The following is a 27,660-nucleotide window of genomic DNA, read 5'->3' on the forward strand; positions in this document are numbered from 1 at the left end:
GTACAGAGTAACTGTGATATGTATGTACAGAGTAACTGTGATATGTTTGAACAGAGTAACTGTGATATGTATGTACAGAGTAACTGTGATATGTATGTACAGAGTAACTGTGATATGTATGTACAGAGTAACTGTGATATGTACAGAGTAACTGTGATATGTACAGAGTAACTGTGATATGTATGTACAGAGTAACAGTGATATGTATGTACAGAGTAACTGTGATATGTATGTACAGAGTAACTGTGATATGTATGTACAGAGTAACTGTGATATGTATGTACAGAGTAACTGTGATATGTATGTACAGAGTAACTGTGATATGTATGTACAGAGTAACTGTGATATGTATGTACAGAGTAACTGTGATATGTACAGAGTAACTGTGATATGTATGTACAGAGTAACTGTGAATGAGTATGTACAGAGTAACTGTGATATGTATGTACAGAGTAACTGTGATATGTATGTACAGAGTAACTGTAATATGTACAGAGTAACTGTGATATGTATGTACAGAGTAACTGTGATATGTATGCACAGAGTAACTGTGATATGTACAGAATAACTGTGATATGTACAGAGTAACTGTGATAATTATGTACAGAGTAACTGTAATATGTACAGAGTAACTGTGAATGTGTATGTACAGAGTAACTGTGATATATATGTACAGAGTAACTGTGATATGTATGTACAGAGTAACTCTAATATGTACAGAGTAACTGTGATATGTATGTACAGAGTAACTGTGATATTTATGTACAGAGTAACTAAGTATGTAGTATGTATGTACAGAGTAACTGTGATATGTACAGAGTAACTGTGATATGTATGTACAGAGTAACTGTGATATGTATGTACAGAGTAACTGTGATATGTATGTACAGAGTAACTGTGATATGTATGTACAGAGTAACTGTGATATGTTTGTACAGAGTAACTGTGATATGTATGTACAAAGTAACTGTAATATGTACAGAGTAACTGTGATATGTATGTGCAGAGTAACTGTGATATATACAGAGTAACTGTGATATGTACAGAGTAACTGTGATATGTATGTACAGAGTAACTGTGATATGTATGCACAGAGTAACTGTGATATGTACAGAATAACTGTGATATGTACAGAGTAACTGTGAATGTGTATGTACAGAGTAACTGTGATATGTATGTACAGAGTAACTGTGATATGTATGTACAGAGTAACTGTGATATGTACAGAGCAACTGTGATATGTATGTACAGAGTAACTGTGATATGTATGTACAGAGTAACTGTGATATGTATGTACAGAGTAACTGTGATATGTATGTACAGAGTTACTGTGATATGTATGTACAGAGTAACTGTGATATGTACAGAGTAACTGTGATATGTATGTACAGAGTAACTGTGATATGTATGTACAGAGTAACTGTGATATGTATGTACAGAGTAACTGTGATATGTATGTACAGAGTAACTGTGATATGTATGTACAGAGTAACTGTGATATGTACGTACAGAGTAACTGTGATATGTACAGAGTAACTGTGATATGTATGTACAGAGTAACTGTGATATGTACAGAGTAACTGTGATATGTATGTACAGAGTAATTGTAATATGTACAGAGTAACTGTGATATGTATGTACAGAGAAACTGTGATATGTATCTACAGAGTAACTGTGATATGTATGTACAGAGTAACTGTAAGTATGTATGTACAGAGTAACTGTAAGTATGTATGTACAGAGTAACTGTGATATGTATGTACAGAGTAACTGTGATATGTATGTAAAGAGTAACTGTGATATGTATGTACAGAGTAACGGTGATAAGTTTGTACAGAGTAACTGTGATATGTATGTACAGAGTAACTGTGATATGTATGTACAGAGTAACTGTGATATGTATGTACAGAGTAACTGTGATATGTATGTACAGAGTAACTGTGATATGTATGTACAGAGTAACTGTGATATGTTTGTACAGAGTAACTGTGATATGTATGTACAAAGTAACTGTAATATGTACAGAGTAACTGTGATATGTATGTGCAGAGTAACTGTGATATATACAGAGTAACTGTGATATGTACAGAGTAACTGTAATATGTATGTACAGAGTAACTGTGATATGTATGTACAGAGTAACTGTGATATGTATGCACAGAGTAACTGTGATATGTACAGAATAACTGTGATATGTACAGAGTAACTGTGAATGTGTATGTACAGAGTAACTGTGATATGTATGTACAGAGTAACTGTAATATGTACAGAGTAATTGTGAATGTGTATGTACAGAGTAACTGTGATATGTATGTACAGAGTAACTGTGATATGTATGTACAGAGTAACTGTAATATGTACAGAGTAACTGTGATATGTATGTACAGAGTAACTGTGATATGTACAGAGTAACTGTAATATGTACAGAGTAACTGTGATATGTATGTACAGAGTAACTGTGATATCTATGTACAGAGTAACTGTAAGTATGCAGTATGTATGTACAGAGTAACTGTAAGTATGTATGTACAGAGTAACTGTGATATGTATGTACAGACTAACTGTGATATGTACAGAGTAACTGTGATATGTATGTACAGAGTAACTGTGATATGTATGTACAGAGTAACTGTGATATGTATGTACAGAGTAACTGTGATATGTATGTACAGAGTAACTGTGATATGTACAGAGTAACTGTGATATGTATGTACAGAGTAACTGTGATATGTTTGTACAGAGTAACTGTGATATGTATGTACAGAGTAACTGTGATATGTATGTACAGAGTAACTGTGATATGTATGTACAGAGTAACTGTGATATGTACAGAGTAACTGTGATATGTATGTACAGAGTAACTGTGATATGTATGTACAGAGTAACTGTGATATGTATGTACAGAGTAACTGTGATATGTATGTACAGAGTAACTGTGATATGTATGTACAGAGTTACTGTGATATGTATGTACAGAGTAACTGTGATATGTACAGAGTAACTGTGAAATGTACAGAGTAACTGTGATATGTATGTACAGAGTAACTGTGATATGTATGTACAGAGTAACTGTGATATGTATGTACAGAGTAACTGTGATATGTATGTACAGAGTAACTGTGATATGTACAGAGTAACTGTGATATGTATGTACAGAGTAACTGTAATATGTACAGAGTAACTGTGATATGTATGTACAGAGAAACTGTGATATATATGTACAGAGTAACTGTGATATGTATGTACAGAGTAACTGATATGTACAGAGTAACTGTGATATGTATGTACAGAGTAACTGTAAATATGTATGTACAGAGTAACTGTAAGTATGTATGTACAGAGTAACTGTCATATGTATGTACAGAGTAACTGTGATATGTATGTACAGAGTAACTGTGATATGTATGTACAGAGTAACTGTGATATGTATGTACAAACGGTGATAAGTTTGTACAGAGTAACTGTGATATGTATGTACAGAGTAACTGTGATATGTATGTACAGAGTAACTGTGATATGTACAGAGTAACTGTGATATGTATGTACAGAGTAACTGTGATATGTATGTACAGAGTAACTGTGATATGTATGTACAGAATAACTGATATGTATGTACAGAGTAACTGTGATATGTATGTACAGAGTAACTGTGATATGTACAGAGTAACTGTGATATGTACAGAGTAACTGTGATATGTATGTACAGAGTAACTGTGATATGTAAGCACAGAGTAAATGTGATATGTATGTACAGAGTAACTGTGATATGTATGTACAGAGTAACTGTAATATGTACAGAGTAACTGTGAATGTGTATGTACAGAGTAACTGTGATATGTATGTACAGAGTAACTGTGATATGTATGCACAGAGTAACTGTAATATGTACAGAGTAACTGTGATATGTATGTACAGAGTAACTGTGATATGTATGTACAGAGTAACTGTGATATGTACAGAGTAACTGTGATATGTGCAGAGTAACTGTGATATGTATGTACAGAGTAACTGTGATATGTACAGAGTAACTGTGAAATGTACAGAGTAACTGTGATATGTATGTACAGAGTAACTGTGATATGTATGTACAGAGTAACTGTGATATGTATATACAGAGTAAATGTGATATGTATGTACAGTGTAACTGTGATATGTACAGAGTAACTGTGATATGTACAAAGTAACTGTGATATGTATGTACAGAGTAACTGTGATATGTATGTACAGAGTAACTGTGATATGTATGTACAGAGTAACTGTGATATGTACAGAGTAACTGTGATATGTATGTACAGAGTAACTGTGATATGTATGTACAGAGTAACTGTGATATGTACAGAGTAACTGTGATATGTATGTACAGAGTAACTGTGATATGTACAGAGTAACTGTGAAATGTACAGAGTAACTGTGATATGTATGTACAGAGTAACTGTGATATGTATGTACAGAGTAACTGTGATATGTATATACAGAGTAAATGTGATATGTATGTACAGTGTAACTGTGATATGTACAGAGTAACTGTGATATGTACAAAGTAACTGTGATATGTATGTACAGAGTAACTGTGATATGTATGTACAGAGTAACTGTGATATGTATGTACAGAGTAACTGTGATATGTATGTACAGAGTAACTGTGATATGTACAGAGTAACTGTGATATGTACAGAGTAACTGTGATATGTATGTACAGAGTAACGGTGATAAGTTTGTACAGAGTAACTGTGATATGTATGTACAGAGTAACTGTGATATGTATGTACAGAGTAACTGTGATATGTATGTACAGAGTAACGGTGATAAGTTTGTAAAGAGTAACTGTGATATGTATGTACAGAGTAACTGTGATATGTATGTACAGAGTAACTGTGATATGTATGTACAGAGTAACTGTGATATGTATGTACAGAGTTACTGTGATATGTATGTACAGAGTAACTGTGATATGTACAGAGTAACTGTGATATGTACAGAGTAACTGTGATATGTATGTACAGAGTAACTGTGATATGTATGCACAGAGTAAATGTGATATGTATGTACAGAGTAACTGTGATATGTATGTACAGAGTAACTGTAATATGTACAGAGTAACTGTGAATGTGTATGTACAGAGTAACTGTGATATGTATGTACAGAGTAACTGTGATATGTATGCACAGAGTAACTGTAATATGTACAGAGTAACTGTGATATGTATGTACAGAGTAACTGTGATATGTATGTACAGAGTAACTGTGATATGTACAGAGTAACTGTGATATGTGCAGAGTAACTGTGATATGTATGTACAGAGTAACTGTGATATGTACAGAGTAACTGTGAAATGTACAGAGTAACTGTGATATGTATGTACAGAGTAACTGTGATATGTATGTACAGAGTAACTGTGATATGTATATACAGAGTAAATGTGATATGTATGTACAGTGTAACTGTGATATGTACAGAGTAACTGTGATATGTACAAAGTAACTGTGATATGTATGTACAGAGTAACTGTGATATGTATGTACAGAGTAACTGTGATATGTATGTACAGAGTAACTGTGATATGTATGTACAGAGTAACTGTGATATGTACAGAGTAACTGTGATATGTATGTACAGAGTAACTGTGATATGTATGTACAGAGTAACTGTGATATGTATGTACAGAGTAACTGTGATATGTACAGAGTAACTGTGATATGTGCAGAGTAACTGTGATATGTACAGAGTAACTGTGAAATGTACAGAGTAACTGTGATATGTATGTACAGAGTAACTGTGATATGTATGTACAGAGTAACTGTGATATGTTTATACAGAGTAAATGTGATATGTATGTACAGTGTAACTGTGATATGTACAGAGTAACTGTGATATGTACAAAGTAACTGTGATATGTATGTACAGAGTAACTGTGATATGTATGTACAGAGTAACTGTGATATGTATGTACAGAGTGACTGTGATATGTATGTACAGAGTAACTGTGATATGTACAGAGTAACTGTGATATGTACAGAGTAACTGTGATATGTATGTACAGAGTAACTGTGATATGTATGTACAGAGTAACTGTGATATGTATGTACAGAGTAACTGTGATATGTACAGAGTAACTGTGATATGTACAGAGTAACTGTGATATGTATGTACAGAGTAACAGTGATATGTATGTACAGAGTAACAGTGATATGTATGTACAGAGTAACTGTGATATGTATGTACAGAGTAACTGTGATATGTATGTACAGAGTAACTGTGATATGTATGTACAGAGTAACTGTGATATGTATGTACAGAGTAACTGTGATATGTATGTACAGAGTAACTGTGATATGTATGTACAGAGTAACTGTGATATGTACAGAGTAACTGTGATATGTATGTACAGAGTAACTGTGAATGAGTATGTACAGAGTAACTGTGATATGTATGTACAGAGTAACTGTGATATGTATGCACAGAGTAACTGTAATATGTACAGAGTAACTGTGATATGTATGTACAGAGTAACTGTGATATGTATGTACAGAGTAACTGTGATATGTACAGAGTAACTGTGATATGTGCAGAGTAACTGTGATATGTATGTACAGAGTAACTGTGATATGTACAGAGTAACTGTGAAATGTACAGAGTAACTGTGATATGTATGTACAGAGTAACTGTGATATGTATGTACAGAGTAACTGTGATATGTATATACAGAGTAAATGTGATATGTATGTACAGTGTAACTGTGATATGTACAGAGTAACTGTGATATGTACAAAGTAACTGTGATATGTATGTACAGAGTAACTGTGATATGTATGTACAGAGTAACTGTGATATGTATGTACAGAGTAACTGTGATATGTACAGAGTAACTGTGATATGTATGTACAGAGTAACTGTGATATGTATGTACAGAGTAACTGTGATATGTATGTACAGAGTAACTGTGATATGTACAGAGTAACTGTGATATGTATGTACAGAGTAACTGTGATATGTACAGAGTAACTGTGAAATGTACAGAGTAACTGTGATATGTATGTACAGAGTAACTGTGATATGTATGTACAGAGTAACTGTGATATGTATATACAGAGTAAATGTGATATGTATGTACAGTGTAACTGTGATATGTACAGAGTAACTGTGATATGTACAAAGTAACTGTGATATGTATGTACAGAGTAACTGTGATATGTATGTACAGAGTAACTGTGATATGTATGTACAGAGTAACTGTGATATGTATGTACAGAGTAACTGTGATATGTACAGAGTAACTGTGATATGTACAGAGTAACTGTGATATGTATGTACAGAGTAACGGTGATAAGTTTGTACAGAGTAACTGTGATATGTATGTACAGAGTAACTGTGATATGTATGTACAGAGTAACTGTGATATGTATGTACAGAGTAACGGTGATAAGTTTGTAAAGAGTAACTGTGATATGTATGTACAGAGTAACTGTGATATGTATGTACAGAGTAACTGTGATATGTATGTACAGAGTAACTGTGATATGTATGTACAGAGTTACTGTGATATGTATGTACAGAGTAACTGTGATATGTACAGAGTAACTGTGATATGTACAGAGTAACTGTGATATGTATGTACAGAGTAACTGTGATATGTATGCACAGAGTAAATGTGATATGTATGTACAGAGTAACTGTGATATGTATGTACAGAGTAACTGTAATATGTACAGAGTAACTGTGAATGTGTATGTACAGAGTAACTGTGATATGTATGTACAGAGTAACTGTGATATGTATGCACAGAGTAACTGTAATATGTACAGAGTAACTGTGATATGTATGTACAGAGTAACTGTGATATGTATGTACAGAGTAACTGTGATATGTACAGAGTAACTGTGATATGTGCAGAGTAACTGTGATATGTATGTACAGAGTAACTGTGATATGTACAGAGTAACTGTGAAATGTACAGAGTAACTGTGATATGTATGTACAGAGTAACTGTGATATGTATGTACAGAGTAACTGTGATATGTATATACAGAGTAAATGTGATATGTATGTACAGTGTAACTGTGATATGTACAGAGTAACTGTGATATGTACAAAGTAACTGTGATATGTATGTACAGAGTAACTGTGATATGTATGTACAGAGTAACTGTGATATGTATGTACAGAGTAACTGTGATATGTATGTACAGAGTAACTGTGATATGTACAGAGTAACTGTGATATGTATGTACAGAGTAACTGTGATATGTATGTACAGAGTAACTGTGATATGTATGTACAGAGTAACTGTGATATGTACAGAGTAACTGTGATATGTGCAGAGTAACTGTGATATGTACAGAGTAACTGTGAAATGTACAGAGTAACTGTGATATGTATGTACAGAGTAACTGTGATATGTATGTACAGAGTAACTGTGATATGTTTATACAGAGTAAATGTGATATGTATGTACAGTGTAACTGTGATATGTACAGAGTAACTGTGATATGTACAAAGTAACTGTGATATGTATGTACAGAGTAACTGTGATATGTATGTACAGAGTAACTGTGATATGTATGTACAGAGTGACTGTGATATGTATGTACAGAGTAACTGTGATATGTACAGAGTAACTGTGATATGTACAGAGTAACTGTGATATGTATGTACAGAGTAACTGTGATATGTATGTACAGAGTAACTGTGATATGTATGTACAGAGTAACTGTGATATGTATGTACAGAGTAACTGTGATATGTACAGAGTAACTGTGATATGTATGTACAGAGTAACTGTGAATGTGTATGTACAGAGTGACTGTGATATGTATGTACAGAGTAACTGTGATATGTATGTACAGAGTAACCGTGATATGTATGTACAGAGTAACTGTAATATGTACAGAGTAACTGTGATATGTATGCACAGAGTATCTGTGATATGTACAGAATAACTGTGATATGTACAGAGTAACTGTGAATGTGTATGTACAGAGTAACTGTGATATGTATGTACAGAGTAACTGTAATATGTACAGAGTAACTGTGAATGTGTATGTACAGAGTAACTGTGATATGTATGTACAGAGTAACTCTAATATGTACAGAGTAACTGTGATATGTATGTACAGAGTAACTGTGATATGTACAGAGTAACTGTGATATGTATGTACAGAGTAACTGTGATATTTATGTACAGAGTAACTGTAAGTATGTAGTATGTATGTACAGAGTAACTGTAAGTATGTATGTACAGAGTAACTGTGATATGTATGTACAGAGTAACTGTGATATGTACAGAGTAACTGTGATATGTACAGAGGAACTGTGAAATGTATGTACAGAGTAACTGTGATATGTATGTACAGAGTAACTGTGATATGTATGTACAGAGTAACTGTGATATGTATGTACAGAGTAACTGTGATATGTTTGAACAGAGTAACTGTGATATGTATGTACAGAGTAACTGTGATATGTATGTACAGAGTAACTGTGATATGTATGTACAGAGTAACTGTGATATGTACAGAGTAACTGTGATATGTACAGAGTAACTGTGATATGTATGTACAGAGTAACAGTGATATGTATGTACAGAGTAACAGTGATATGTATGTACAGAGTAACTGTGATATGTATGTACAGAGTAACTGTGATATGTATGTACAGAGTAACTGTGATATGTATGTACAGAGTAACTGTGATATGTATGTACAGAGTAACTGTGATATGTATGTACAGAGTAACTGTGATATGTATGTACAGAGTAACTGTGATATGTACAGAGTAACTGTGATATGTATGTACAGAGTAACTGTGAATGAGTATGTACAGAGTAACTGTGATATGTATGTACAGAGTAACTGTGATATGTATGTACAGAGTAACTGTAATATGTACAGAGTAACTGTGATATGTATGTACAGAGTAACTGTGATATGTATGCACAGAGTAACTGTGATATGTACAGAATAACTGTGATATGTACAGAGTAACTGTGATAATTATGTACAGAGTAACTGTAATATGTACAGAGTAACTGTGAATGTGTATGTACAGAGTAACTGTGATATATATGTACAGAGTAACTGTGATATGTATGTACAGAGTAACTCTAATATGTACAGAGTAACTGTGATATGTATGTACAGAGTAACTGTGATATTTATGTACAGAGTAACTAAGTATGTAGTATGTATGTACAGAGTAACTGTGATATGTACAGAGTAACTGTGATATGTATGTACAGAGTAACTGTGATATGTATGTACAGAGTAACTGTGATATGTATGTACAGAGTAACTGTGATATGTATGTACAGAGTAACTGTGATATGTTTGTACAGAGTAACTGTGATATGTATGTACAAAGTAACTGTAATATGTACAGAGTAACTGTGATATGTATGTGCAGAGTAACTGTGATATATACAGAGTAACTGTGATATGTACAGAGTAACTGTGATATGTATGTACAGAGTAACTGTGATATGTATGCACAGAGTAACTGTGATATGTACAGAATAACTGTGATATGTACAGAGTAACTGTGAATGTGTATGTACAGAGTAACTGTGATATGTATGTACAGAGTAACTGTGATATGTATGTACAGAGTAACTGTGATATGTACAGAGCAACTGTGATATGTATGTACAGAGTAACTGTGATATGTATGTACAGAGTAACTGTGATATGTATGTACAGAGTAACTGTGATATGTATGTATAGAGTTACTGTGATATGTATGTACAGAGTAACTGTGATATGTACAGAGTAACTGTGATATGTATGTACAGAGTAACTGTGATATGTATGTACAGAGTAACTGTGATATGTATGTACAGAGTAACTGTGATATGTATGTACAGAGTAACTGTGATATGTATGTACAGAGTAACTGTGATATGTACGTACAGAGTAACTGTGATATGTACAGAGTAACTGTGATATGTATGTACAGAGTAACTGTGATATGTACAGAGTAACTGTGATATGTATGTACAGAGTAATTGTAATATGTACAGAGTAACTGTGATATGTATGTACAGAGAAACTGTGATATGTATCTACAGAGTAACTGTGATATGTATGTACAGAGTAACTGTAAGTATGTATGTACAGAGTAACTGTAAGTATGTATGTACAGAGTAACTGTGATATGTATGTACAGAGTAACTGTGATATGTATGTAAAGAGTAACTGTGATATGTATGTACAGAGTAACGGTGATAAGTTTGTACAGAGTAACTGTGATATGTATGTACAGAGTAACTGTGATATGTATGTACAGAGTAACTGTGATATGTATGTACAGAGTAACTGTGATATGTATGTACAGAGTAACTGTGATATGTATGTACAGAGTAACTGTGATATGTTTGTACAGAGTAACTGTGATATGTATGTACAAAGTAACTGTAATATGTACAGAGTAACTGTGATATGTATGTGCAGAGTAACTGTGATATATACAGAGTAACTGTGATATGTACAGAGTAACTGTAATATGTATGTACAGAGTAACTGTGATATGTATGTACAGAGTAACTGTGATATGTATGCACAGAGTAACTGTGATATGTACAGAATAACTGTGATATGTACAGAGTAACTGTGAATGTGTATGTACAGAGTAACTGTGATATGTATGTACAGAGTAACTGTAATATGTACAGAGTAACTGTGAATGTGTATGTACAGAGTAACTGTGATATGTATGTACAGAGTAACTGTGATATGTATGTACAGAGTAACTGTAATATGTACAGAGTAACTGTGATATGTATGTACAGAGTAACTGTAATATGTACAGAGTAACTGTGATATGTATGTACAGAGTAACTGTGATATGTACAGAGTAACTGTGATATGTATGTACAGAGTAACTGTGATATCTATGTACAGAGTAACTGTAAGTATGCAGTATGTATGTACAGAGTAACTGTAAGTATGTATGTACAGAGTAACTGTGATATGTATGTACAGACTAACTGTGATATGTACAGAGTAACTGTGATATGTATGTACAGAGTAACTGTGATATGTATGTACAGAGTAACTGTGATATGTATGTACAGAGTAACTGTGATATGTATGTACAGAGTAACTGTGATATGTACAGAGTAACTGTGATATGTATGTACAGAGTAACTGTGATATGTTTGTACAGAGTAACTGTGATATGTATGTACAGAGTAACTGTGATATGTATGTACAGAGTAACTGTGATATGTACAGAGTAACTGTGATATGTATGTACAGAGTAACTGTGATATGTATGTACAGAGTAACTGTGATATGTATGTACAGAGTAACTGTGATATGTATGTACAGAGTAACTGTGATATGTATGTACAGAGTTACTGTGATATGTATGTACAGAGTAACTGTGATATGTACAGAGTAACTGTGATATGTACAGAGTAACTGTGATATGTATGTACAGAGTAACTGTGATATGTATGTACAGAGTAACTGTGATATGTACAGAGTAACTGTGATATGTATGTACAGAGTAACTGTGATATGTATGTACAGAGTAACTGTGATATGTACAGAGTAACTGTGATATGTATGTACAGAGTAACTGTAATATGTACAGAGTAACTGTGATATGTATGTACAGAGAAACTGTGATATATATGTACAGAGTAACTGTGATATGTATGTACAGAGTAACTGATATGTACAGAGTAACTGTGATATGTATGTACAGAGTAACTGTAAATATGTATGTACAGAGTAACTGTAAGTATGTATGTACAGAGTAACTGTCATATGTATGTACAGAGTAACTGTGATATGTATGTACAGAGTAACTGTGATATGTATGTACAAACGGTGATAAGTTTGTACAGAGTAACTGTGATATGTATGTACAGAGTAACTGTGATATGTATGTACAGAGTAACTGTGATATGTATGTACAGAGTAACTGTGATATGTACAGAGTAACTGTGATATGTATGTACAGAGTAACTGTGATATGTATGTACAGAGTAACTGTGATATGTATGTACAGAATAACTGTGATATGTATGTACAGAGTAACTGTGATATGTATGTACAGAGTAACTGTGATATGTACAGAGTAACTGTGATATGTATGTACAGAGTAACTGTGATATGTATGTACAGAGTAACTGTGATATGTACAGAGTAACTGTGATATGTGCAGAGTAACTGTGATATGTATGTACAGAGTAACTGTGATATGTACAGAGTAACTGTGAAATGTACAGAGTAACTGTGATATGTATGTACAGAGTAACTGTGATATGTATGTACAGAGTAACTGTGATATGTATATACAGAGTAAATGTGATATGTATGTACAGTGTAACTGTGATATGTACAGAGTAACTGTGATATGTACAAAGTAACTGTGATATGTATGTACAGAGTAACTGTGATATGTATGTACAGAGTAACTGTGATATGTATGTACAGAGTAACTGTGATATGTACAGAGTAACTGTGATATGTATGTACAGAGTAACTGTGATATGTATGTACAGAGTAACTGTGATATGTATGTACAGAGTAACTGTGATATGTACAGAGTAACTGTGATATGTATGTACAGAGTAACTGTGATATGTACAGAGTAACTGTGAAATGTACAGAGTAACTGTGATATGTATGTACAGAGTAACTGTGATATGTATGTACAGAGTAACTGTGATATGTATATACAGAGTAAATGTGATATGTATGTACAGTGTAACTGTGATATGTACAGAGTAACTGTGATATGTACAAAGTAACTGTGATATGTATGTACAGAGTAACTGTGATATGTATGTACAGAGTAACTGTGATATGTATGTACAGAGTAACTGTGATATGTATGTACAGAGTAACTGTGATATGTACAGAGTAACTGTGATATGTACAGAGTAACTGTGATATGTATGTACAGAGTAACGGTGATAAGTTTGTACAGAGTAACTGTGATATGTATGTACAGAGTAACTGTGATATGTATGTACAGAGTAACTGTGATATGTATGTACAGAGTAACGGTGATAAGTTTGTAAAGAGTAACTGTGATATGTATGTACAGAGTAACTGTGATATGTATGTACAGAGTAACTGTGATATGTATGTACAGAGTAACTGTGATATGTATGTACAGAGTAACTGTGATATGTATGTACAGAGTTACTGTGATATGTATGTACAGAGTAACTGTGATATGTACAGAGTAACTGTGATATGTACAGAGTAACTGTGATATGTATGTACAGAGTAACTGTGATATGTATGCACAGAGTAAATGTGATATGTATGTACAGAGTAACTGTGATATGTATGTACAGAGTAACTGTAATATGTACAGAGTAACTGTGAATGTGTATGTACAGAGTAACTGTGATATGTATGTACAGAGTAACTGTGATATGTATGCACAGAGTAACTGTAATATGTACAGAGTAACTGTGATATGTATGTACAGAGTAACTGTGATATGTATGTACAGAGTAACTGTGATATGTACAGAGTAACTGATATGTACAGAGTAACTGTGATATGTATGTACAGAGTAACTGTAAATATGTATGTACAGAGTAACTGTAAGTATGTATGTACAGAGTAACTGTCATATGTATGTACAGAGTAACTGTGATATGTATGTACAGAGTAACTGTGATATGTATGTACAAACGGTGATAAGTTTGTACAGAGTAACTGTGATATGTATGTACAGAGTAACTGTGATATGTATGTACAGAGTAACTGTGATATGTACAGAGTAACTGTGATATGTGCAGAGTAACTGTGATATGTACAGAGTAACTGTGAAATGTACAGAGTAACTGTGATATGTATGTACAGAGTAACTGTGATATGTATGTACAGAGTAACTGTGATATGTTTATACAGAGTAAATGTGATATGTATGTACAGTGTAACTGTGATATGTACAGAGTAACTGTGATATGTACAAAGTAACTGTGATATGTATGTACAGAGTAACTGTGATATGTATGTACAGAGTAACTGTGATATGTATGTACAGAGTGACTGTGATATGTATGTACAGAGTAACTGTGATATGTACAGAGTAACTGTGATATGTACAGAGTAACTGTGATATGTATGTACAGAGTAACTGTGATATGTATGTACAGAGTAACTGTGATATGTATGTACAGAGTAACTGTGATATGTATGTACAGAGTAACTGTGATATGTACAGAGTAACTGTGATATGTATGTACAGAGTAACTGTGAATGTGTATGTACAGAGTAACTGTGATATGTATGTACAGAGTAACTGTGATATGTATGTACAGAGTAACCGTGATATGTATGTACAGAGTAACCGTGATATGTATGTACAGAGTAACTGTAATATGTACAGAGTAACTGTGATATGTATGCACAGAGTATCTGTGATATGTACAGAATAACTGTGATATGTACAGAGTAACTGTGAATGTGTATGTACAGAGTAACTGTGATATGTATGTACAGAGTAACTGTAATATGTACAGAGTAACTGTGAATGTGTATGTACAGAGTAACTGTGATATGTATGTACAGAGTAACTCTAATATGTACAGAGTAACTGTGATATGTATGTACAGAGTAACTGTGATATGTACAGAGTAACTGTGATATATATGTACAGAGTAACTGTAAGTATGTAGTATGTATGTACAGAGTAACTGTAAGTATGTATGTACAGAGTAACTGTGATATGTATGTACAGAGTAACTGTGATATGTACAGAGTAACTGTGATATGTACAGAGTAACTGTGATATGTACAGAGTAACTGTGATATGTATGTACAGAGTAACTGTGATATGTATGTACAGAGTAACTGTGATATGTATGTACAGAGTAACTGTGATATGTTTGAACAGAGTAACTGTGATATGTTTGAACAGAGTAACTGTGATATGTATGTACAGAGTAACTGTGATATGTATGTACAGAGTAACTGTGATATGTATGTACAGAGTAACTGTGATATCTACAGAGTAACTGTGATATGTACAGAGTAACTGTGATATGTATGTACAGAGTAACAGTGATATGTATGTACAGAGTAACTGTGATATGTACAGAGTAACTGTGATATGTATGTACAGAGTAACTGTGATATGTATGTACAGAGTAACTGTGATATGTACAGAGTAACTGTGATATGTATGTACAGAGTAACTGTGAATGTGTATGTACAGAGTAACTGTGATATGTATGTACAGAGTAACTGTGATATGTATGTACAGAGTAACTGTAATATGTACAGAGTAACTGTGATATGTATGTACAGAGTAACTGTGATATGTATGCACAGAGTAACTGTGATATGTACAGAATAACTGTGATATGTACAGAGTAACTGTGAATGTGTATGTACAGAGTAACTGTGATAATTATGTACAGAGTAACTGTAATATGTACAGAGTAACTGTGAATATGTATGTACAGAGTAACTGTGATATATATGTACAGAGTAACTGTGATATGTATGTACAGAGTAACTCTAATATGTACAGAGTAACTGTGATATGTATGTACAGAGTAACTGTGATATGTATGTACAGAGTAACTGTGATATTTATGTACAGAGTAACTAAGTATGTAGTATGTATGTACAGAGTAACTGTAAGTATGTATGTACAGAGTAACTGTGATATGTATGTACAGAGTAACTGTGATATGTACAGAGTAACTGTGATATGTATGTACAGAGTAACTGTGATATGTATGTACAGAGTAACTGTGATATGTTTGTACAGAGTAACTGTGATATGTATGTACAAAGTAACTGTAATATGTACAGAGTAACTGTGATATGTATGTGCAGAGTAACTGTGATATATACAGAGTAACTGTGATATGTACAGAGTAACTGTGATATGTATGTACAGAGTAACTGTGATATGTATGCACAGAGTAACTGTGATATGTACAGAATAACTGTGATATGTACAGAGTAACTGTGAATGTGTATGTACAGAGTAACTGTGATATGTATGTACAGAGTAACTGTGATATGTATGTACAGAGTAACTGTGATATGTACAGAGTAACTGTGATATGTATGTACAGAGTAACTGTGATATGTATGTACAGAGTAACTGTGATATGTATGTACAGAGTAACTGTGATATGTATGTACAGAGTTACTGTGATATGTATGTACAGAGTAACTGTGATATGTACAGAGTAACTGTGATATGTACAGAGTAACTGTGATATGTACAGAGTAACTGTGATATGTATGTACAGAGTAACTGTGATATGTATGTACAGAGTAACTGTGATATGTACAGAGTAACTGTGATATGTATGTACAGAGTAACTGTGATATGTACAGAGTAACTGTGATATGTATGTACAGAGTAACTGTGATATGTACAGAGTAACTGTGATATGTATGTACAGAGTAACTGTAATATGTACAGAGTAACTGTGATATGTATGTACAGAGAAACTGTGATATGTATCTACAGAGTAACTGTGATATGTATGTACAGAGTAACTGATATGTACAGAGTAACTGTGATATGTATGTACAGAGTAACTGTAAGTATGTATGTACAGAGTAACTGTAAGTATGTATGTACAGAGTAACTGTGATATGTATGTACAGAGTAACTGTGATATGTATGTACAGAGTAACGGTGATATGTATGTACAGAGTAACGGTGATAAGTTTGTACAGAGTAACTGTGATATGTATGTACAGAGTAACTGTGATATGTATGTACAGAGTAACTGTGATATGTATGTACAGAGTAACTGTGATATGTATGTACAGAGTAACTGTGATATGTATGTACAGAGTAACTGTGATATGTTTGTACAGAGTAACTGTGATATGTATGTACAAAGTAACTGTAATATGTACAGAGTAACTGTGATATGTATGTGCAGAGTAACTGTGATATATACAGAGTAACTGTGATATGTACAGAGTAACTGTGATATGTATGTACAGAGTAACTGTGATATGTATGTACAGAGTAACTGTGATATGTATGCACAGAGTAACTGTGATATGTACAGAATAACTGTGATATGTACAGAGTAACTGTGAATGTGTATGTACAGAGTAACTGTGATATGTATGTACAGAGTAACTGTAATATGTACAGAGTAACTGTGAATGTGTATGTACAGAGTAACTGTGATATGTATGTACAGAGTAACTGTAATATGTACAGAGTAACTGTGATATGTATGTACAGAGTAACTGTGATATGTATGTACAGAGTAACTGTGATATTTATGTACAGAGTAACTGTAAGTATGTAGTATGTATGTACAGAGTAACTGTAAGTATGTATGTACAGAGTAACTGTGATATGTATGTACAGAGTAACTGTGATATGTACAGAGTAACTGTGATATGTATGTACAGAGTAACTGTGATATGTATGTACAGAGTAACTGTGATATGTATGTACAGAGTAACTGTGATATGTACAGAGTAACTGTGATATGTATGTACAGAGTAACTGTGATATGTTTGTACAGAGTAACTGTGATATGTATGTACAGAGTAACTGTGATATGTATGTACAGAGTAACTGTGATATGTACAGAGTAACTGTGATATGTATGTACAGAGTAACTGTGATATGTATGTACAGAGTAACTGTGATATGTATGTACAGAGTTACTGTGATATGTATGTACAGAGTAACTGTGATATGTACAGAGTAACTGTGATATGTACAGAGTAACTGTGATATGTATGTACAGAGTAACTGTGATATGTATGTACAGAGTAACTGTGATATGTATGTACAGAGTAACTGTGATATGTACAGAGTAACTGTGATATGTATGTACAGAGAAACTGTAATATGTACAGAGTAACTGTGATATGTATGTACAGAGAAACTGTGATATGTATGTACAGAGTAACTGTGATATGTATGTACAGAGTAACTGATATGTACAGAGTAACTGTGATATGTATGTACAGAGTAACTGTAAATATGTATGTACAGAGTAACTGTAAGTATGTATGTACAGAGTAACTGTGATATGTATGTACAGAGTAACTGTGATATGTATGTACAGAGTAACTGTGATATGTATGTACAGAGTAACAGTGATAAGTTTGTACAGAGTAACTGTGATATGTATGTACAGAGTAACTGTGATATGTATGTACAGAGTAACTGTGATATGTACAGAGTAACTGTGATATGTATGTACAGAGTAACTGTGATATGTACAGAGTAACTGTGATATGTATATACTGAGTAACTGTGATATGTTTGTACAGAGTAACTGTGATATGTTTGTACAGAGTAACTGTGATATGTTTGTACAGAGTAACTGTGATATGTTTGTACAGAGTAACTGTGATATGTTTGTACAAAGTAACTGTAATATGTACAGAGTAACTGTGATATGTATGTACAGAGTAACTGTGATATGTACGTACAGAGTAACTGTGATATGTACAGAGTAACTGTGATATGTACAGAGTAACTGTGATATGTACAGAGTAACTGTGATATGTACAGAGTAACTGTGATATGTACAGAGTAACTGTGATATGTACAGAGTAACTGTGATATGTACAGAGTAACTGTGATATGTACAGAGTAACTGTGATATGTACAGAGTAACTGTGATATGTACAGAGTAACTGTGATATGTACAGAGTACCTGTTATATGTATGTACAGAGTAACTGTTATATGTATGTACAGAGTAACTGTGATATGTATGTACAGAGTAACTGTGATATGTATGTACAGAGTAAATGTGATATGTACAGAGTAAATGTGATATGTACAGAGTAACTGTGATATGTTTGTACAGAGTAACTGTGATATGTTTGTACAGAGTAACTGTGATATGTTTGTACAGAGTAACTGTGATATGTTTGTACAAAGTAACTGTAATATGTACAGAGTAACTGTGATATGTATGTACAGAGTAACTGTGATATGTACGTACAGAGTAACTGTGATATGTACAGAGTAACTGTGATATGTACAGAGTAACTGTGATATGTACAGAGTAACTGTGATATGTACAGAGTAACTGTGATATGTACAGAGTACCTGTTATATGTATGTACAGAGTAACTGTTATATGTATGTACAGAGTAACTGTGATATGTATGTACAGAGTAACTGTGATATGTATGTACAGAGTAACTGTGATATGTACAGAGTAACTGTGATATGTACAGAGTAACTGTGATATGTACAGAGTAACTGTGATATGTACAGAGTAACTGTGATATGTACAGAGTAACTGTTATATGTATGTACAGAGTAACTGTTATATGTATGTACAGAGTAACTGTGATATGTATGTACAGAGTAACTGTGATATGTATGTACAGAGTAACTGTGATATGTACAGAGTAACTGTGATATGTTTGTACAGAGTAACTGTGATATGTTTGTACAGAGTAACTGTGATATGTTTGTACAGAGTAACTGTGATATGTACGTACAGAGTAACTGTGATATGTACAGAGTAACTGTGATATGTACAGAGTAACTGTGATATGTACAGAGTAACTGTGATATGTACAGAGTACCTGTTATATGTATGTACAGAGTAACTGTTATATGTATGTACAGAGTAACTGTGATATGTATGTACAGAGTAACTGTGATATGTATGTACAGAGTAACTGTGATATGTACAGAGTAACTGTGATATGTTTGTACAGAGTAACTGTGATATGTATGTACAGAGTAACTGTGATATGTACGTACAGAGTAACTGTGATATGTACAGAGTAACTGTGATATGTACAGAGTAACTGTGATATGTACAGAGTAACTGTGATATGTACAGAGTACCTGTTATATGTATGTACAGAGTAACTGTGATATGTATGTACAGAGTAACTGTGATATGTATGTACAGAGTAACTGTGATATGTATGTACAGAGTAAATGTGATATGTACAGAGTAACTGTGATATGTATGTACAGAGTAACTGTGATATGTACAGAGTAACTGTGATATGTACAGAGTAACTGTGATATGTACAGAGTAACTGTGATATGTACAGAGTAACTGTGATATGTACAGAGTAACTGTGATATGTACAGAGTACTTGTTATATGTATGTACAGAGTAACTGTTATATGTATGTACAGAGTAACTGTGATATGTATGTACAGAGTAACTGTGATATGTATGTACAGAGTAAATGTGATATGTACAGAGTAACTGTGATATGTATGTACAGAGTAACTGTGATATGTACAGAGTAACTGTGATATGTATGTACAGAGTAACTGTGAATGTGTATGTACAGAGTAACTGTGATATGTATGTACAGAGTAACTGTGAATGTGTATGTACAGAGTAACTGTGAATGTGTATGTACAGAGTAACTGTGATATGTATGCACAGAGTAACTGTAATATGTACAGAGTAACTGTGATATGTACAGAGTAACTGTGATATGTATGTACAGAGTAACTGTGATATGTATGTACAGAGTAACTGTGATATGTACAGAGTAACTGTGATATGTACAGAGTAACTGTGATATGTATGTACAGAGTAACTGTGATATGTACAGAGTAACTGTGATATGTACAGAGTAACTGTGATATGTATGTACAGAGTAACTGTGATATGTTTGTACAGAGTAACTGTGATATGTATGTACAGAGTAACTGTGATATGTACAGAGTAACTGTGATATGTATGTACAGAGTAACTGTGATATGTACAGAGTAACTGTGATATGTATGTACAGAGTAACTGTAAGTATGTATGTACAGAGTAACTGTAATATGTACAGAGTAACTGTGATATGTATGTACAAAGTAACTGTGATATGTACAGAGTAACTGTGATATGTATGTACAGAGTAACTGTGAAATGTACAGAGTAACTGTAATATGTACAGAGTAACTGTAATATGTACAGAGTAACTGTGATATGTATGTACAGAGTAACTGTGATATGTATGTACAGAGTAACTGTGATATGTATGTACAGAGTAACTGTAAGTATGTAAGTACAGAGTAACTGATATGTATGTATAGAGTAACTGTAAAGATGTATGTACAGAGTAACTGTAAAGATTTATGTACAGAGTAACTATAAAGATGTATGTACAGAGTAACTGTGAATATGTATGTACAGAGTAACTGTAAATATGTATATACAGACTAACTGTAAAGATGTATATACAGACTAACTGTAAAGATGTATGTACAGAGTAACTATAAAGATGTATGTACAGAGTAACTATAAAGATGTATGTACAGAGTAACTGTAAAGATGTATGTACAGAGTAACTGTGAATATGTATGTACAGAGTAACTGTAAAGATGTATGTACAGAGTCACTATAAAGATGTATGTACAGAGTAATTGTAAAGATGTATGTACAGAGTAACTATAAATATGTATATACAGAGTAACTGTAAATATGTATATACAGAGTAACTATAAATATGTATGTATAGAGTAACTATAAATATGTATATACAGAGTAACTATAAATATGTATATACAGAGTAACAGTAAAGATGTATGTACAGCGTAACTGTAAAGATGTATGTACAGAGTAACTGTAAATATGTATGTATAGAGTAAATGTAAATATGTATATACAGAGTAACTATAAATATGTATATACAGAGTAACTATAAATATGTATATACAGAGTAACTGTAAATATGTATATACAGAGTAACTATAAATATGTATATACAGAGTAACTATAAAGATGTATATACAGAGTAACTATAAATATGTATATACAGAGTAACTATAAAGATGTATATACAGAGTAACTATAAAGATGTATATACAGAGTAACTATAAATATGTATATACAAAGTAACTATAAATATGTATATACAGAGTAACTATAAATATGTATATAAAGAGTAACTATAAATATGTATATACAGAGTAACTGTAAAGATGTATGTACAGAGTAACTGTAAATATGTATATACAGAGTAACTGTAAAGATGTATGTACAGAGTAACTGTAAAGATGTATATACAGAGTAACTATAAAGATGTATATACAGAGTAACTATAAATATGTATGTATAGAGTAACTATAAATATGTATATACAGAGTAACTATAAATATGTATATACAGAGTAACTGTAAAGATGTATGTACAGAGTAACTGTAAATATGTATATACAGAGTAACTATAAAGATGTATATACAGAGTAACTATAAATATGTATGTATAGAGTAACTATAAATATGTATGTATAGAGTAACTATAAATATGTATATACAGAGTAACTATAAATATGTATATACAGAGTAACTGTAAAGATGTATGTACAGAGTAACTGTAAATATGTATATACAGAGTAACTATAAAGATGTATGTACAGAGTAACTGTAAATATGTATATACAGAGTAACTATAAACATGTATGTACAGAGTAACTGTAAAGATGTATATACATAGTAACTATAAAGATGTATATACAGAGTAACTATAAATATGTATGTATAGAGTAACTATAAATATGTATATACAGAGTAACTATAAATATGTATATACAGAGTAACTGTAAAGATGTATGTCCAGAGTAACTGTAAATATGTATATACAGAGTAACTATAAAGATGTATGTACAGAGTAACTGTAAAGATGTATATACAGAGTAACTATAAAGATGTATATACAGAGTAACTGTAAAGATGTATGTATAGAGTAACTGTAAATATGTATATACAGAGTAACTATAAAGATGTATGTACAGAGTAACTGTAAATATGTATATACAGAGTAACTATAAAGATGTATGTATACATTGAAGTCTGTTCCCATGATCACAGGATCTTTATAGTTCCAAGTCACTTGATAACTGTTCTGTCGTTACACATTAAATAAACAATACTTATCCTAACACCCAATATCTTAAGCTGGGCATACCCTGGAGCGATGTCGGGCAGAAACGCCATTTCGTAATGAGATATCGCACACATCGCTCAGTGGGTACACATTTTGCACGCACCCACTAACGACAGTCGACGTGTTGTACATCAAACCTAGCGATATGCTTAGCGCCCAGTGCATTGTAAATGAATGACATAACGGTGATCGTTAAGTCATTCATTAAAGTCGTCCAGTGTGGACACACAATCACTGGTGACGGGCATTCGTTCCGATGTCAAAACGAATGCCCGTCGCTCAAGTGTGTTCCCGGCCTTACATGCCCGCTGTGCGCTGTACACACATGTTAATGACTGTATGCTGAGCCAGTATTGGCTGCACTGAGTATACTGCGCACAGAGAACAATATATATATATATTCTGCTTACCCAGGACCCCAGGTACGCTGGAAGGATCGGTTGCTGTCTTTTCTGTAGGAAAAATACCACCATTAAGGCAAAGGAGTAAGATGGGATCCCGCCTTCGACCTGGCAATCTATGTGACATAGCTGGGAGAGAGAAAGCAGAACACTTATGTATCACAGCGTTCCGGTTAGTACATCGGAATATGGGTTATCTTTAGCTCATAACCACTACAGACTTGGATAAAATAATAGAACTGATTGCATGACAGACATTTCCAGAAAACAGTTCTCACCCTGGCCCAATAGCGGAACGCCAACACCAAGGGAACTAGAGCAGGCTCCAGCCTGCCGACCGCTGCAAGTAACTGGGTGGTAAGGCACGCCGTGTCATTCCCGGCACTCACTTTGCAATTTAATCCACTGGAAAAGAAAACAGAGGTCACAGAGGATACATACGGCGTACTGACTGCGCCATGGCGTGGAAAGGGATCATTTTATATCTGCTCAATATATTTACATCCCACATCATATTCAGCCGGTCACAATCATGGGTTCACCTACTAATATTACTCTTACGGATATGGGATCTATTATCGCAGTGGTTCTCAAACTCGGTCCTCAGGACCCCACACAGTTCTTGTTTTGCAGGTGACCCAGCTGGTGAACAGGTGCATTCATTACTCACTGAAACATTTTTAAAGATCCACAGGTGCAGCTAATATCTCACTTGTGATTCTTTGAGGAGACCTAGAAAACATGCACTGTTTCGGGTCCTGAGGACCGAGTTTGAGAACCTGTGTATTATCTATACAGTTCAGAAAGTCCCAAATAAAAGGTAATAAATAGTGATCCTGGCACTGCCAACTACCATCCTTACACTGAGTACAGCTCCCCTACATGTACCATCCTTACACTGAGTACATCTCCCCTACATGTACCATCCTTACACTGAGTACATCTCCCCTACATGTACCATCCTTACACTGATTACATCTCCCCTACATGTACCATCCTTACACTGAGTACATCTCCCCTACATGTACCATCCTTACACTGAGTACATCTCCCCTACATGTACCATCCTTACACTGAGTACATCTCCCCTACATGTACCATCCTTACACTGAGTACAGCTCCCATACATGTACCATCCTTACACTGAGTACAGCTCCCCTACATGTGCCATCCTTACACTGAGTACAGCTCCCCTACATGTGCCATCCTTACACTGAGTACAGCTCCCCTACATGTACCATCCTTACACTGAGTACAGCTCCCCTACATGTACCATCCTTACACTGAGTACAGCTCCCCTACATGTACCATCCTTACACTGAGTACAGCTCCCCTACATGTACCATCCTTACACTGAGTACAGCTACCCTACATGTACCATCCTTACACTGAGTACAGCTCCCCTACATGTACCATCCTTACACTGAGTACAGCTCCCCTACATGTACCATCCTTACACTGAGTACATCTCCCCTACATGTACCATCCTTACACTGAGTACAGCTTCCCTACATGTACCATCCTTACACTGAGTACAGCTCCCCTACATGTACCATCCTTACACTGAGTACAGCTCCCCTACATGTACCATCCTTACACTGAGTACATCTCCCCTACATGTAATATCCTTACACTGATTACAGCTCCCCTACATGTACCATCCTTACACTGAGCACAGCTTCCCTACATGTACCATCCTTACACTGAGTACATCTCCCCTACATGTACCATCCATACACTGAGTACATCTCCCCTACATGTACCATCCTTACACTGAGTACAGCTCCACTACATGTACCATCCTTACACTGAGTACATCTCTCCTACATGTACCATCCTTACACTGAGTACATCTCCCCTACATGTACCATCCTTACACTGAGTACATCTCCCCTACAAGTACCATCCTTACACTGAGTACATCTCCCCTACATGTACCATCCTTACACTGAGTACAGCTCCCCTACATGTACCATCCTTACACTGAGTACATCTCCCCCACATGTACCATCCTTACACTGAGTACATCTCCCCTACATGTACCATCCTTACACTGATTACATCTCCTGTACATGTACCATCCTTACACTGAGTACATCTCCCCTACATGTGCCATCCTTACACTGAGTACAGCTCCCCTACATGTACCATCCTTACACTGATTACATCTCCTGTACATGTACCATCCTTACACTGAGTACATGTACCATCCTTACACTGAGTACATCTCCCCCACATGTACCATCCTTACACTGAGTACAGCTCCCCTACATGTACCATCCTTACACTGAGTACATCTCTCCTACATGTACCATCCTTACACTGAGTACATCTCCCCTACATGTACCATCCTTACACTGAGTACATCTCCCCTACAAGTACCATCCTTACACTGAGTACATCTCCCCTACATGTACCATCCTTACACTGAGTACATCTCCCCTACATGTACCATCCTTACACTGAGTACATCTCCCCTACATGTACCATCCTTACACTGAGTACATCTCCCCTACATGTACCATCCTTACACTGAGTACATCTCCCCTACATGTACCATCCTTACACTGAGTACATCTCCCCTACATGTACCATCCTTACACTGAGTACATCTCCCCTACATGTACCATCCTTACACTGAGTACAGCTCCCCTACATGTACCATCCTTACACTGATTACATCTCCTGTACATGTACCATCCTTACACTGAGTACATCTCCCCTACATGTGCCATCCTTACACTGAGTACAGCTCCCCTACATGTACCATCCTTACACTGATTACATCTCCTGTACATGTACCATCCTTACACTGAGTACATGTACCATCCTTACACTGAGTACATCTCCCCCACATGTACCATCCTTACACTGAGTACAGCTCCCCTACATGTACCATCCTTACACTGAGTACATCTCTCCTACATGTACCATCCTTACACTGAGTACATCTCCCCTACATGTACCATCCTTACACTGAGTACATCTCCCCTACAAGTACCATCCTTACACTGAGTACATCTCCCCTACATGTACCATCCTTACACTGAGTACATCTCCCCTACATGTACCATCCTTACACTGAGTACATCTCCCCTACATGTACCATCCTTACACTGAGTACATCTCCCCTACATGTACCATCCTTACACTGAGTACATCTCCCCTACATGTACCATCCTTACACTGAGTACAGCTCCCCTACATGTACCCTCCTTACACTGAGGACATCTCCCCTACATGTACCATCCTTACACTGAGTACATCTCCCCTACATGCACCATCCTTACACTGAGTACATCTCCCCTACATGCACCATCCTTACACTGAGTACATCTCCCCTACATGTACCATCCTTACACTGAGTACATCTCCCCTACATGTACCATCCTTACACTGAGTACATCTC

At 34.6% G+C, this 27,660-nt stretch overlaps 1 protein-coding gene across 1 annotated transcript in view; it reads right to left on the reverse strand.

The window, feature by feature from the left end:
• The window catches only part of LOC148439591 (terminal uridylyltransferase 4-like), a gene marked incomplete at its 3' end in the record, with an annotated part of 394,965 nt that overhangs the window by 65,419 nt on the left and 301,886 nt on the right, over positions 1–27,660 (reverse strand). Inside the window, exons 9-10 of the mRNA XM_088464538.1 lie at positions 24,530–24,656; positions 24,261–24,380 (exon numbers count right to left, since the gene is read on the reverse strand). Coding sequence (XP_088320664.1) covers positions 24,261–24,380; positions 24,530–24,656 — 247 coding nt within the window. The remainder of the gene's footprint in view (positions 1–24,260; positions 24,381–24,529; positions 24,657–27,660) is intronic.

Source organism: Taudactylus pleione, unplaced genomic scaffold (genome assembly GCF_031769625.1).
Source record: "Taudactylus pleione unplaced genomic scaffold, aTauple2 ptg001678l, whole genome shotgun sequence".
In the NCBI taxonomy this organism is placed as follows: Eukaryota; Metazoa; Chordata; class Amphibia; order Anura; family Myobatrachidae; genus Taudactylus; species Taudactylus pleione.